General features: G+C 49.5%; 8 protein-coding genes across 8 annotated transcripts; 3 read left to right on the top strand and 5 right to left on the bottom strand.

Annotated features, from left to right (window-relative positions):
• Positions 1-768: 768 nt before the first annotated feature.
• Positions 769-2,353, bottom strand: N7525_011461 (putative amino acid permease; the record flags this gene model as incomplete). The annotated part of the gene is made up of 2 exons (XM_002560547.1): positions 769-806; positions 865-2,353. 2 exons carry the CDS (start codon positions 2,351-2,353, stop codon positions 769-771), a joined length of 1,527 nt encoding a protein of 508 aa, XP_002560593.1.
• A 756-nt stretch (positions 2,354-3,109) lies between these two features.
• N7525_011460 (uncharacterized protein) lies at positions 3,110-5,326 on the bottom strand (the record flags this gene model as incomplete). Its single annotated transcript, XM_002560548.2, has 1 exon — positions 3,110-5,326. One exon carries the CDS (start codon positions 5,324-5,326, stop codon positions 3,110-3,112), a length of 2,217 nt encoding a protein of 738 aa, XP_002560594.2.
• A 742-nt stretch (positions 5,327-6,068) lies between these two features.
• On the bottom strand, positions 6,069-7,612 carry N7525_011459 (uncharacterized protein; the record flags this gene model as incomplete). Its single annotated transcript, XM_061215497.1, has 2 exons — positions 6,069-7,166; positions 7,211-7,612. The coding sequence occupies 2 exons, from the start codon at positions 7,610-7,612 to the stop codon at positions 6,069-6,071; spliced, it is 1,500 nt and encodes a 499-aa protein (XP_061068009.1).
• Positions 7,613-8,449: 837 nt separating this feature from the next.
• N7525_011458 (uncharacterized protein) lies at positions 8,450-8,842 on the top strand (the record flags this gene model as incomplete). Its single annotated transcript, XM_002560550.1, has 1 exon — positions 8,450-8,842. One exon carries the CDS (start codon positions 8,450-8,452, stop codon positions 8,840-8,842), a length of 393 nt encoding a protein of 130 aa, XP_002560596.1.
• A 653-nt stretch (positions 8,843-9,495) lies between these two features.
• Positions 9,496-10,038, bottom strand: N7525_011457 (uncharacterized protein; the record flags this gene model as incomplete). Its single annotated transcript, XM_061215496.1, has 1 exon — positions 9,496-10,038. The coding sequence occupies one exon, from the start codon at positions 10,036-10,038 to the stop codon at positions 9,496-9,498; it is 543 nt and encodes a 180-aa protein (XP_061068008.1).
• Positions 10,039-10,649: 611 nt separating this feature from the next.
• On the top strand, positions 10,650-11,138 carry N7525_011456 (uncharacterized protein; the record flags this gene model as incomplete). Its single annotated transcript, XM_061215495.1, has 1 exon — positions 10,650-11,138. One exon carries the CDS (start codon positions 10,650-10,652, stop codon positions 11,136-11,138), a length of 489 nt encoding a protein of 162 aa, XP_061068007.1.
• A 242-nt stretch (positions 11,139-11,380) lies between these two features.
• On the bottom strand, positions 11,381-13,432 carry N7525_011455 (rhomboid protease PCP1; the record flags this gene model as incomplete). The annotated part of the gene is made up of 5 exons (XM_002560553.2): positions 11,381-11,651; positions 11,714-11,888; positions 11,955-12,288; positions 12,346-12,449; positions 12,505-13,432. The coding sequence occupies 5 exons, from the start codon at positions 13,430-13,432 to the stop codon at positions 11,381-11,383; spliced, it is 1,812 nt and encodes a 603-aa protein (XP_002560599.2).
• Positions 13,433-13,749: 317 nt separating this feature from the next.
• Positions 13,750-14,199, top strand: N7525_011454 (uncharacterized protein; the record flags this gene model as incomplete). Its single annotated transcript, XM_002560554.2, has 1 exon — positions 13,750-14,199. One exon carries the CDS (start codon positions 13,750-13,752, stop codon positions 14,197-14,199), a length of 450 nt encoding a protein of 149 aa, XP_002560600.2.
• Positions 14,200-14,745: the final 546 nt, after the last annotated feature.

Raw genomic sequence — 14,745 nt, 5'->3', positions numbered from 1 at the left:
TACATACTTAAGATTCGAGACAAGGTTGTCCATTCCAGTATAAGACTACAGAACTGGACCATCCCATTGAGTCAATACGACTTACGGCAGTGTATAGCCGCGAGTGCGCCATATCGTGTTTTTCTACATAGAATTTTGACTGTCATACCGCCAATTTACTATTATCTACAGATTCTAGTGATTGATTCCTACAATACAAACTTCTATAGGGTCGATTTCTATATAACAAGAATAGCCGCTTATACAGCCGTAGTCTTAGGTGGTCTTTTTATATGTCTTTATGTCTTTTTAGTAGACTTCTTAGGTACACTCTTTAACATCTAGTCATGTAGATATTTTCTCGTTCTCCTCGATTTATTAGCTAGATGATAGAATAGTAGAAAAGGGCAACAAAAGGGCTTAATTTTTATAAAGGAAACTTTTCTATATATGACCTTGGATATCTTAAAATACTCATAGTGTCAATCTCTATCAATTTCTATTCCTATAGTCAATAAACACACGAATACTAGTTTTATGAAATGTTCTCCTAGCAGAATACGATACACTGCCGTATGCGACTGTTCCTGCATGATTTACAAATTGAGTGTCTTATTGACCGAGTATTAAGGGTCTGCTCTCTAGTGAATATCAGGTCCAGGTCTGCAGTCTTAAACGAACGAATTAGAGCATCAGTAATTAGTGAGAATAAACTGCAATTACCATTGTATACATATCTGCTATACTCGTATAGCCGAGTTATATAAAGCACAACCTCTCCAATCCCCATTAATCGAGAGCATCCGACTCAGGCGGACCCTTATAATCTACTAACTGTCAGCATGCAAGATCCAAAGTTATCCAGTCCAATCCAAAAGAACTTACATTTCCTCGCATAAACCCCATACCAAACCGCCGAAATCGCCATAAACCCGACAAAAACAACCGAAGCATAATTCATCGACACCGCCGTAACCGGCAAAGCCATTGGCATACTAAACAGCACCAACTCAAACGCAATCCACGCCAACGCAACAACATTCACAAACCACCCAACACCCCCACAATTCCACGGCGCCTTAGCAACCTCCCGCCGACCATACCACAGACTCAAAAAGATAGGAATAGCATAAGCGGTAGCAAGCGCAATAACCCCCACCGAAACAAACGCCGTAAACGCACTCGAACTCCCGAGATTAATCAACCCCAACAACATCTGAATCCCCGTCAACAAAACCAACGCCCAGACCGGCACGCCCCAGCGCTGGTCGACACGCGCCCACAGTCTCGCCAACGGGACGGCGTCATCGCGGGCCACGGCCCAGGTTGCGCGCGACGCGGCAACTGTTATACTAATCGAGCAGAAGACCGTGATGACCAGAACAAGGGAGACGAGGCCCAGACCGCCGGCCGGGGAACCCATTACACGAGCTAGGATGTAAGGGAGGGCCTGACCGGCTGGGGCGTCTATGATGTCTTGTAGAGGGGGTAGGGTTGCGCAGATCGGGATGATGAAGAATAGGCCTGCTGTTCCGCCGACGGGGATGGAGAGGGCTATAGCGCGGGGGACTTTTATTGCAGGGTTCGCGCACTCTTCTGCCATTGAGGAGATCATTCCTATTGCGGAGAAGGTGTATGCGGCTGGGAGGAGGCCGATGAAGAAGGTGAAGTCTCCCCAGCCGGCGAAGGATTTGTCGTAGTGGGATAGGGTATATGATACTGAGTGGCGGCCTGTGTCTGCTTTGATCGACAGGGCGACTAGGATGATTATTATTGTGAGGAGGGTCCAGGTTGCGCAGAGGGTGTCGACTAGGGGGAGGTGATTATTTGCGAAGATGCAGATTGCTAGGGAGGTGAGGCAGACTGCGTAGAAGATTAGGAGGAGTTGCCAGCTGGATGCTGACCATGTTGGATGGTAGATTGAGATTGTTGCTGAGAGCATGGAGGCGAAGCCGAAGTTTACAGAGAGGGTTATGGTCCAGTTGCCGATTAGCCAGATCCAGGCGTTGATGAAGGAGAGAGTTGTCTTCTTGCGGGAGATCTGGAAGGTCCAGTAGTAGGGGCCTGCCGAGGTTGGGTAGCGCGAAGAGAGTTCTGCGAGGGATAGGGCAATGCACTGGTCGAGGAGGCAGACGACTATCCAGCCTATGAAGATTGAAAGCGGACCGCCGCCGTAGATGGCGGAGAGGAGAGGCGAGCCTTCGCCGTAGGGAATTGCTGCCATGGCAAGCGTTTGGAAGAGGAGGGTTAGGACTGAGCGGTTGCGACGTAGTTCTTGCTTATAGCCTAGACGGTCTAGTTGGAGGTTCTCGATTGTACCCTTCTCATGATCTTGGGGGGAGGGAGAAGGGCTGATTTCCTTTTCGAGAGCCATGGCAGTAGCAGGTCGACGAGGACACAATGTATTGTTATCGGGATGTCTTTAGCAGGGGTTATCTGCAGCTAGATAGTAATGAGGGAAATGCGCAGTCCCTGCAAGTTATTAGGACAATAGAAAGGAAGGATACACGCAGGTTATATGAAGTGCAGAGTCATATGCGGAGATGCAGCGAATAGCATGGATCCAATGTCGTATAACACGCCACCAAAGTACAAAGGTGAACAATGCACTTCGAAAGGAGAGGAGTCTCGCATGCTGAGATAACTGATAGGTAAAGATATACGAGGACTTGTAGCTGAAGCTTCGAGGGTATAAACGGTAAAACCTAGGGCTCGAGGCAACGAGAGGCAACGAGCACATCATTTACCCCATTCGGTCCCTTTTCATATAACACAAGAAACAAGAAAGATAATCGAAAAGTCAGAACATAAAAGAAGACAAGATAAGAGAAACCTTGACGCCAGGCCTAACCCTAACAAGCAACTCGATCCATGCGAGGGGAAGTACTCCGCATTTGATCTGCCTTGGCTTGCTGATAGAGATGCTTGGACGATAGAAAAGGGACAATAGAAGAAAGGAAATGCATTTTGATTTTAGAAAACAAGAATAAAGAGGTATCAAATAAAAATCGCAAGAAGGAAACAAACCTGAAACCTCGAGAAACATCAAACATTACGAACGGTAGCATATGGTACCTAGGTATATACAGAAGAACCCCTACATGAAACCTTGGAAAGGAAAGATAGGCAATTACATCGCCGTCGACGGTCGGCCCTGGGACCTGCGCGAGTGCAAACTAAGCCGGTGACCGGTGGATGGGGGACCCTCGGTAGCCAACAGGGGCGGGATACTAAACCCATATCCCTCGGTAGTAGCGCTACGATCATGGGGATCGATCTCGACACGGACGGAAACATCAAGCCCGCCATACATGCCGGTCGCACAGGTGAACCCGTCAGCAGCGCCGTGCGTCGTTCCAGCATCAACTTCGCCCTTATGCAGTGGTGCGTGACCGTCCTTAGGAAGACGATCCAGTTTCACGGAATTGGCATCGAGGATGCCGGTGTTACCGGCACCTGGGGCGACGACCTCCGTGAGGATGGCAAAGTTGCGGGATGGCATGGTGACCTTATTCCAGTCAGCACCTTTCTCCCGACCGCCGGGCTGTTTGTCGAAGATGGGCATGAGGGTCTCGTCGCATTCGCGGTCGAGGTGGTGGATTTTGTTTCTGCGGGCAAGGAGGTTCGCAACGGCCTGGGGTGGCGGCTTATTTGTGATAGCGCTGCTGACGACGTTGACGATGAAGCGGTGGTCGTTTTCGCCTGAGAGGTTGAGTTTCGGGTTCGAGTAGAAGCGCCCGATGGCGGCGAGGTGGACGTCGCCGCTGAGAATGGTGACGCGCACGCTGTGGCTGCGGGCGAACTCCTGTAGGCGGTGGACTAGCATTTTGCGCTCGCGCTTGTGCTGGCGCGCGGTGTAGTGGTCGTCCAGGTCGTCGAGGAGATCGACCTGGCCGTCGAACTCGTTGAAGAGGCCGCCGGCCACGCCGAAGCGCTTGTTCAGCAGCCGGACCGGCGCGATCAGGGGAGACGTGAGGATGTTCTCGAGCCATGCGAGACGTGGGTACGCGATTGGCACACCTAGCAATACCACCAAGTGCTTGATGTCGCCGTTGGAGTCGACGATCTCGCGCTGCAGTCGGTCGAAGATCAGATCGTAGGTGTCTTCGTAGTTAACCTGGTGGCGGGTGCGCTCTGTGCGCGCATCCAGACCCATAAAGGCAATGCGCTTGCCGAAGCGCATGTAGAGATTTCGGCTGCGCTCTTCCACGTAAGGACCGGGCCGTTTGCCGATGATCCAGCTGTCGTCCTCGACCTGGTTCTCCAGAACGTACGTGTTCTCCACTTGACGTGGGTCGACACCAGAAGTTCCATTGACAGCGTGCATAGTCTGCGGAGAATCGGTGGTGAAAGTCGACTTGGGAGGAGCGATGTGGTGCTGGAAGAGACAGTAATACTTGAAAGCGACTCCGCCGATACCGCGGAAGACAGCACACTTCATGAAGTGGTCGGTGTACGAGCCGAACCCATCAATGATATCATGATCATCCCAGATATTGACCTGGGGGATGCGACCATTGGCAGCGCGGAATGGCTCGGTGTTGTACCAGCGGACATAGTTGGCATAGTAGTAGTCATCGCTCTCAGCACGCATCTGGTTATTGAAGTCATGGTGTCGTCTTTTGTGTGGGTTCGAAATCATAGTCCAAGGCTTGAGCGGACCATCCACACGAATACCATCGTTGTAGATCTGGTCACCGCCGCCAACCATAACGTGGAATGGCTTCTCGCCATGCACGCGCATCACATCATTCCACAGGTTCGGCCCCACCCAGGCATCCATGTCCGTGCCGACGGAAAAGCCATTGCACGAGTGGAACATGATGCGCATGGACTGCTCTTCGGCAGGAACGACAAATTCCCACGATGTCTGGACCTGGGCCCCGGACTCGTACAGACCGGGGATGTCGTACGCCCAGCGCGCCTCGAATGCGGCCACAGGCACGGTGAGCGAGAATCGCCAGAATGCCTTCTGGGGATCTTCGTAGAGCTTGAGACCTTCGATTGTTTGGCTCGTCGGGGCCCTGCCCTCGCCATTCTGGGCTCCGCTGTCCACGGCGCCTACCTGGCGCAGGCGCAGCTGGGGGTTGTCCTGGGTTGGCTTTGTGACAATCAAGACACTGCCGTGCCATGTGGTCGTGGCTTCGTAGTGCATGTTCTTAAGGTTGAGCAGGGGACCGGAGATGAGCTCAAAGCGATCATTCGAGCCGCGCGCAATGTACTGGCCCGTCTCTCCATTTTGAGGTATCCCTGCAATTGCAACCATGCTTTGGTTAGTTTGGGCGACTTTCAGATCCAGGGCTGGGTTTCCCATACCGTTAACGGGCTGTGCATTATACTCGGCCATAATAAGGGCAATTGATGTGGATTCAGGGATATCACTGTGGAGAAAAGAGGAAAAGAACCGTGGATTCGAGTCGCACGTATTTAAAACACAAATTGAGCCGAATGGGGGGAGGAGGGAGGGATGAAAGGAGAGGAGAGGACTAGGCAGACTCCAATGCGATAGGGCTACAGGGCTGAAAGAGAAAATCAGACACGAAGCGAGATTGGGGGCTGCGGATCTGTACCTTTGGGGCCTTGGGGCCTTGGGCCAAGAAAGGAGCTCGAACAGCTCTGACGCTGCCAAGACATTCCGTTAATGGTCTGGCCAATAGGAGAGAAGGTAATGCCAGCCACGCCCCAGTTGAGCCACGTAACGCCACATGAGTGGTTTCTGGCTATTCCTGATTGGGCCAGAGAGGCGGTGCATTTCTTTTTTTGTCGATCGGATTTTCGTGGATTTTCGTGGATTTCACAGATTTTTATAGCGATTTGTATAGAAGAATTGTCTTGTTTTGGGCACTTATACATATACAGCCCCTATCAAGTCATGTACATATAATGTAAATATGTAGGTACTTACCGAATCATGCACACCTGGGCTTTTTACTTTGATATATCAGATTCTCAACCCCGCTCAATGGGCGGCCTATCACAGCCTTGCTATTGACTGATCTACATGTGGAAACCTACTTTCTATACTACGGAACAACTATCTCGAGAAAACTCATTCATTTGGAAATGGAAATAATGTCCAACCCGCTAAATCAAAACATTCCCATACAGATAACCCGCTCGCGTTCGAAAAGAGAACAGAAGCAAAGAATCAACATCACACTCACCAAAACCCGGACTCGTAGCTTGGACCATGACCACCGACGATGACCTGGCACAATCTTAACGGGACGAGACTTATCCTTTTCAGTAATCTCCTCAGACCCGTCTCGCAACACGAGCACATCCTGTCCCTGGAACAAACCAGAAGAAACGACCTTCTTCAACTGCTTCTGGCGATACTGCTCGATATTCAGTCCATCACGAACAGCAAACCAAGCGTCCCGGGATCCACTCGCAAGTAATTCACGGAGCTCATCCTGGAAAGGCGTATAAGTCTCACGAAGCTCATCAGGCTCCTCAGACAGGAGCTCAGCAAAGTCATCCACAAACTGCAAGAACTGCACAGTAACAACCATGTCCAAGCCAGCTTGGAATTCACGGGTAGTCAGGCCGTAGTGGTGCAGGACGCCGATCTCCAGGATCTCAATCCGATGCTGCATAGTATGGCGAATAATTGCTAGGAAACGGTCGACGGGGACGTCAATAACGAGATGGCCCTCACCCTGGCTCCAGACCTCCCAGAGGTCGTCATAGTTCTCGACCGGGGATTCAGGCTCGAAGAAATAACCCTGCAAGCGGTCGGACTGTAGGTCGAAGCCGAGCACCAACAGGGCGTTGCTAGATTCGTTCTGTATGTCGGGGACGGGGAGGCTGACGAAGAAAACCGTTGGGTTTGTGTAGGCGGGGATGTTGTTGAGGACTGGCTCGTCGTGTAGGGTAACCTGTGCGAAGCCGGTGGTTTCTAGTAAGTGGCACTCTTTCTCGCGACGGAGCTTGTCGCGGCCGCTTTCGATGTGTGTGAGGTAGATGTGGTAGTCGATCACGCCCCAGGGATGGCGCATGTAGCGGTTCAGATACGATGCGAAGGACAATTCCTTGGTTACCGGTTGGGGATCCTTGGGAGGGTTAGGGTTAGTAGACTTAGTAGGTTTGACCCGTTTAAGGGGATTAACGGGGATCATATCGTCGGCAGACGGAGAGAGACGGGGGCTCTGCATGGTTGTTAGAAAGTCAAGTCTTAATCGTTTCTAGTTGTAAATGTAGTGTCTCGTCTGCGGTCGTATAAGTTGACGAAGGAGTTGATTCGCGACTCACGATGCTTGGGACAATCTAAAATGATGGTTGTGTCTGGTGCGAAAAACTTTTCACAGAGGACAGAGGCGATCTCCTTAATAGAATGATGGATAGTAAAGAGTAAGCACAGGAGTAGGATAAAACTTTTGAGCTCCAGGCGCGCGGAGAGGATATGGGCGAAGAGCTCGGCGAAGAACTGTACGCTTTCTTCCTCGTAGATGAAGCAGTAAAGGATGTCAAATAGATAGAAAGTTACAGCTGCTTGAACTACCTGCACGATGCAATGCACAATCACGTAGGTGATAGAACCAAAGCACAGGACGAACCCAAAGCACGCGAGAAACAAGATCCAGTCTATATGTGTAGAAAGCTCCTGGAGGAATAAGTTAGTATACGCCATAAGGAGTGCTCACAATAGATGGGACAGCTTACAGTATTGAATACTTGTTGGCAGCTGAAGAATGAATCTGTGCGTGTGGCTAAATAGCCAATTGAATCGTGCTAGTGCGCTGTGTTGAGATGGTCGTATGGAATTCTATCTCAAGTCGTGGAGAGGAGGTCCCCTTTTGTACTTTAGATGAAAAGGCCCTGGACAAGTAACCATGGCATCTCGAGAGAAAGAAAGTAATAGTACAAAGGCATTCTAAAGATGTCCGTCTGAAGTCCTCGAAGGCAATCTCCTTCGAGATTTGATAATAGAAGATACAAAGAGCACAAAGGCCATTCGCCGACAAAGTTCTTGTCTGGAGAGTTCCTTTTGTTAGAAGGGCTTTATATCATTGGACTCGGCATTCACCCATAATGCCCTTGTTAGTTCTTTATAGCCGAGTATCAAAGGGAAATAAAGGACTCCGCGCTCAACCGCACAAAGACTCGATTCAATATCATAGGATAGAAAGTGAGGAACAAAGGGTCTTACAATAAATTAGATCGATGTTTCATCGGTTGTATCAGAACAAAGAGCACTGGATGACTTTGGCTCTATTGTCGAGAAATCAAGGGTTTCATGTAGACATAGACTCGGTCCGGGTCTGTAGACTCGATCAAAGACAGGACAAGGCCATTCTGGTAATAAAGAGTCTTTGTTCCCACCCAAGACTGGAATCCATTGTGTCTGGATGTTCACAATATAAGAGACCTTGCCCCTGAGTCTTGTGTCTGGCTTGTTGGAAAAGTCAGTCTCTCCAAGGCAGCCTCATAAAAGACCAAGCCCCCCCAAAGTCTCATCCATCTCAAAATGGGACAGGACAGTGTATTCATCGTGCAAGCTGAGTATTTTCAGGATTTTGACGGCGACGCCTGGGTCAGCGTAGATTCTCACGATTTCGACGATCCGGACAACGAGGAAGCTGATTGGGTCACTGTAGTTCTTCCTGAAGAAATGGCCCATACCCATGATGACGAGGACATTATGATGTATGTGCTTCATAACATCCAAACCAGGCGAGCTGTCGTGAGGGAAGTGGCACTGCATAACATGGGGACGGTCTGTATTTCGATCCCGATTCCGGTTGGTACCGCTGACACGACTTCGATCTTGGTTCAGGCCGAGACCGATGTGAAGAAGTGGCTCGAACATATTCGCGACGGGATGGTTACTCTTGACCGGGAGGTGATCTTTGGTCGGTAACCGGTAGGTTGTCTGACTGTAGCACTCTAGAAAGGGGTTGATTAGCTATATTTCCAATACAAAGGGGTTGTCAAGTGACTGAGCAATGGGTTGTCTGGTAGAATCTGAGAATTGTGTTAATGTAGGAATATCGAATCTTTTACAATCAGAGGTGTTAAAGTGATGATTTTATCAAAGTGTCTAGTGCCTATTTAGTCGCGTACCTCATGGCCAGCTCTCGAGTATCAAGTACATGAACATATATATTCATATATGTATACGGCCATATGTCCATCCAAGTATCTAATACTCAATTAGCCATATAAAATCCCCAAGTACCAAAGAAGATGCTTAGGAAGACTGTGACGATTCCACCCAATATCGCCGGGACACGCTGTACAGTTTCAAGTTGAGCTATTAGCTCTCTATTAACTCATAATAGTCTGGAAATTGCCTCGGTTCTTTGTTGCTAGAATTTATCGACCATGTATGTCAATCCGATGCTTCTTTCATGACAGCTATCAAACAAGACGATTATAATATACCTACTCTTACGATGGAAATATTTAGACAAATTAGAGCAAAAGTAGTGCATTGATTGCTCTAGCATCCAAATGGACGTGAAACACTTGAGTCCGAAGAAATCGACCTCACACGATCAAATAAAGAACAGACTAAATACGCCAGGGGTCCATCAGAGTAACTCCTACATCCAACATATCTTCTGTACTCACCGTCTTACGACGAGTCTCCACGAAAATCATCCGTCGATCTAGAGTAACCTTCTTGAACGCAATCTGATCCTTCCAATACGCCGCCAGGTTTTCAGCAAGGAGAAGATCAGGATGTGTAGGATCAGGCGTATATGACTTCGGTAGAGGGGTATCTGGATCGCGCTTGATGGGGATCGAGAGGCACTTTCCCCCTAAACCATGCATTGACTGATCGTCTATAGTGAAGCGTCCCTTAACAATCATATCCTTTACGTAAAGCATAACTTCGGAATCTTGAATGTCACGGTGGTCGATGTCTTTCGGGAAGTACACGGTGACCCAGTAGTAGTCGCTTCGATGGCCGGCAGGCTCGGCGAAGTATTGGCCGCTCGTGAACTTGTACACGCTTGGCTGGAACTGGCTGGGCAGATTGGTTAGCGGGTTTGAACAGGGCTGGGGGGGCTCACTGCTTAGTGAAGAACTGTGTCCTTGGTAAATGGGCATTTTTCCCTTATTCATGTTGATAATAGAAGAGGTAGAAGATTACTTTTCTGGGTGATACCGGCGAGATAGACTCGAGACAAGGACGCCGAGTGTTTATAAAGTGACAGTTGAGATGCGATCTGGAAGATGGCACGGAAATTAACAAAGTCCTTTCATGGGTACAATGGCTTTCTTCATTCTTCCAATGGCTCTACATGTGTAGTCTTTGTACTATGTATAGTCCCGAACATTGAATTGTCTCTAGTTCTAACCAAAGACTTCGAAATACATATTCCAAGAACAGATTAGACTATATATTCCGGAGCCACGAGACCAGGACTCAAACCAATTGATAGATTAACCATATAAGGTCCAGATTCAGCTGATGATCACTATCCTTACAAGTAGATTCAACATTGAAGAGCAGGAACAAAGAAACGATCTAAACAGATTAATATAGAATATCGGGCTAAACAAAGAGTATAGAGAGAATGATATACTTTTCTCAAAGAATACAGAAAGGGTATTATAGCCATGAAAGGACTTTATTCTGTCATTATTCCCAGAATAAACGGCAGATCCCTTATATAAACCCCTGGCGTCCTCGTCTCGAGTCTATCTCCACCGCCACAATGCCTTTTTTCCAAGCGAGTGTGTTCCAGTCGACCCAGCCCGACCATGACCGACGATTCCATTTCAAGGACCCCCACAACAGCCAGCCAGGTTGGGTCTGGGGTACTGTGGCTCTCCCAGATACCATTGGTGTCGCAACAGGTGAGATAGATATTTCATACCATATATGTGAGGCCGTCGTAGCGGGTCTGGTCAGTTGGGGAGATAGAGCGATGCACGGGTTGGGGAATTACTGTATCTCATTCCCAATCAAGGTGGAAACACCCGAGCAAAACTTAGAGAGGTTGACGGACCAGGTTCAAGACGCTGCAATGTGGTGGCTGAGACTCGTCCGAGACAAGTCTGTTTCTATTGACAAGCACATGCTTTTCCAGGCTCGTCAGCCAACGCCAGATCGTGACGATCAGTTGTTGGATGTACCTTTGCATTGGGAAAGGCCTAAGTGCACGGTTCTAAATCCGTGGTCTGCCGTTATTGTGCTGCAGTAGATCGTGGGGATTAGAGGGACGTGGGAGATTTATGAACATGGTTGAAGTGTTTGTTTTGACCTATCCTCCCTAGGAAGTTTTGGTAGGTTGATATATCGGATTCCTCTGAATAAAACAATGAGTGAGAAAACACGGTAACCAAAGTAAATGAGTAGTATGGAAGGCTATAATTTGCCGCAGTAACGCCAGTATGATACAATTGGAAACCGAAAATAGGTTACCAGGTCTCTATTGATGGGAGTTTAGAACCACCTTGACTGTCTCGCCTTTCTCTCACGCTCTTTCCTTTTCTGCATGAGGGTATATCCACATCCGGCACCAGTCGCATAACCACCTAGATGGGCAGCGTGGTCCATCTTGGTCAACCGGGAGAGGGGCCAAGCGCGGAATAAGAAGGCGGGAGCTATCAAGCTGAAGACTTCGGTGCCGACCAGGCAGGTAAGGAAGACCCAGCCGTAGGTCCAGATCTGGTCTTGGAGTCCCTGGGGGAGAATCCACATAGTGAGTTTGTCACTGGGGAGGGTCAGTATAGGTACCACACAGAATAACAGCCGGAGACATGATGGGAGACAAACCTGAAATGAGACATGCACCATGCAGCGACGATACCGCTGGTTGCGGCACTGGCTCCAAGGGAGGTCATGCCCAGGCGGCCGAGGATGACACTGCGTGTCAATGAGAAGACAGATCCCATAACACCGGAAGCGAAGTAGATAGCCAAAAAGTTTCCGCGGCCGATTTCATCGTGGACTGTAAAGCAGAAAAAAAAAATTAGAACCCATACTTTCTGGTGCTGTTTCTAGCCACAATGCATACCTCTAGTTCCCATAAGTCCCAGGACCATCATATTAGTTCCAAGGTGTCTCCATGTCTGGTGACTGAATGTGCTTCCAATCATACCCAGCGAGCTGGGATAGAAGGGAACAATCACGAAGTAGCGGTTGAGCAATTTCCATGCGGGAGGTATGTATTTCCATAGCAGTGTGACTGCGACATTAGCTGCCACAATGGCGCCCACGGTAGCCACGGCAGGAGGCACATCGGGCATTATGCGGTCCTTTCGTGCTGGGAACTCATATTTCTGGGCGAACGTATAGCAAAGGGCAAGAACCACAATCGAGAACAGAAGCGGAGCGAGCAGACGCTGAGACTGGCAGTTCAAATATGGTTAACAACCAAGAAATTCCACAGAGTGAACCATCCTTACATTGGTGATATTCATAGACTCAGGACTATCGTTAGTAGCGGCAATATGATGCTTCTGAACCCAAGCAAGATACGGCCTTTCGATAGGATCCGCACGGGGACGAGCTAAAAATGTCAACACCAATACCAATTATCCAAACTGGAATCCTAGTATACATACCCTCAGTGAGCGCAGCCTCCTGGTACTCCTGCAGGGAAGTATTCTTCCCAAACTCGCGCTTCAGCCGTTCTTGCTCTTCTTTCTCGCCATCGAGCCATTCCTGCCTTTTCCGTTCCTGTTCAGCCAACAAGCGTTTCTCATTCCTCTCGCGAGCCTCTTTCAAAACACTTTTGCCGTAGGGAGAGCCCTCTTCGCCGAGCTCGGCGTCATAAGAACCACTTTGCGGCTTATACAAGCCTAGCTTCTCAGCACGGCGTACGAGCTTCTCTTCCGCCGCGCGATCCTCACGTTCAATGCGGGCGAAGATAGCAGCATCCTCATCGAGGGGGTACTCATCTCGGAGCCATTCCAAGGCAGCATCAACCTGCTGCTTGGTGACCGCGCGGGCAATGTCAACTGGCAAGTCCGCATCGAGCGTGCCGCTCAGACGGTGGCCGTGCAGGACGGCCAGGATACGGTTTCCCAGCTTCGCGTTGAACTTGGCGGGGCCAAAGATGGCTTTGATCTCGGCATCAGAGAAGGGCTTTTGGCGAGGGTGCACCTCCGAGGGGTCCGATTTAGGCTTCGGTTTTTGGGATGCGGCGGAAGTACGTTTGAAGCGGCGGGGGGTAGAGACAGGGTTGAATCGTTGTGGGGATATCGGGTTAGGAGTTGGTCGAGACGGCCGAGCTAATAGCTGGGATAAAAGGTTCGGGATTGGCAACATTGATTGGCGCGATGTGCTGTACATGCGCCATGGGGTAATGCGGAGATCGCGACTGGCAGCCCGGAATGGTACTGGCAGCACAGAGGTGCGGAGCCCTGGGCATGGGGCCCGCCATACGGCCCAGACCACATTGCTCATATCCTGTAACTGGAGAGCGAGGGCTCGGAGAGGACCACGGAATAGAGGGTGGTGGGTGATTGTTCGGGGATCTTTTGGCGGCATCGATGCCGCACGGCTGCAGAGTTGTTCCGAGGCCGCGATCAGGTACAAGGCAAGAAGATGGAGAAATGATACAGGAAATATTTGATTATGCTATATTATTTAGGTATAATTCTAGCCTGAGCTATAGAATCATCATTTCTATCCATCCATAATTTACATTAATTCTCATCAATCTCCCGAGGTCAACTCCTCCTGCCACAAGGTGATCTATAAGCTGCACGTGACGATAACATGATAAGGACGACCCAAACAGATCAGCCCGCATTGATCCCACCTGGGCAATTCTATCTTCCTCCTCTTGCAAAATAAACATCAAAATGTCAACTGAATCTCTCCCAATAACCCCAGGAGCCTTTGCTGAGGCAATCAAAGAGCTGCCCATCGCAGTCCTCTACAGCAAAGTCTCCGAGCTCACAAACTCCATCGCACACCTGCACCGCTCGAATGCCGAGCTCCGCGCATTCTTAGCAGAAAGTAACGACTCGGAAGAAGACAAGAAGGAGCTGGAGGGGTACATCACTGAGAACGAGGGTGTGGCAGTGTCCATGAATGAGCGGATCTTGTTGCTGAAGACCGAGGTCGAGAATCGTGGACAGCCTTGGATTGAGCTTGATGAGCTTAAGATCAACAATGACCAGGAAGCTTCGCCTGTGACGAATGGAAATGAGACTGAGCCTGAGACCGGTGCTAGGCCTGGGTCTGGGGCTGAGGCGGGTGCAGGACAGGAGTCTCATGATCGGGAGGACGGGGATGGGGTCTATCTGTGACCAATTCGGTGGGTCATCTACGCGCAAGCAGCTCTAAGCTGGCTTGGGCTGCTCAAATCTCAAAAGCATTGTCACCAGCGCGTCAGTGGCACTCGGACACTGCTACTTGCGGGCGCTTTACTGCATTTGCGTGTGGGTCGAATGCCGACCTATGTCAATTGGCTATGTTTCACAACATCCATACTTCACAGTACGACATAGGCGCCTGAATCATAGCGGTTATCCCAACGAATGACTCCCAAGCCTTAGGGACTGCTCACGTTTCCTGTAACGCTAGGCACACTCGAGTCACCAGGTCCGGGCAAAATGGAATGTATCTAGCGGATCATTTACAACCCCAAGTCTCGTTATGGAATTATGATCAGATGAATTTATTGCAATGAGTAGATAAAAACATGCAATGACCAGCTGATGCTGGATGGGGATATGCAAGATCATCAAGTAGAGTAATTCACAGCGCATGCTAAATGCTCAATCAAAGCCCTGGCTTTGTGTCATATCATCGCAGATTCGACCATTTTTGGAAATGGCAGGAGAAAGCAGAGT

This window comes from Penicillium rubens (genome assembly GCF_028828025.1).
Source record: "Penicillium rubens strain IBT 27055 chromosome Unknown utg000004l_segment0_segment0, whole genome shotgun sequence".
Classification (NCBI taxonomy): Eukaryota; Fungi; Ascomycota; class Eurotiomycetes; order Eurotiales; family Aspergillaceae; genus Penicillium; species Penicillium rubens.
This window is presented reverse-complemented; position numbering and strand designations above follow the sequence as displayed.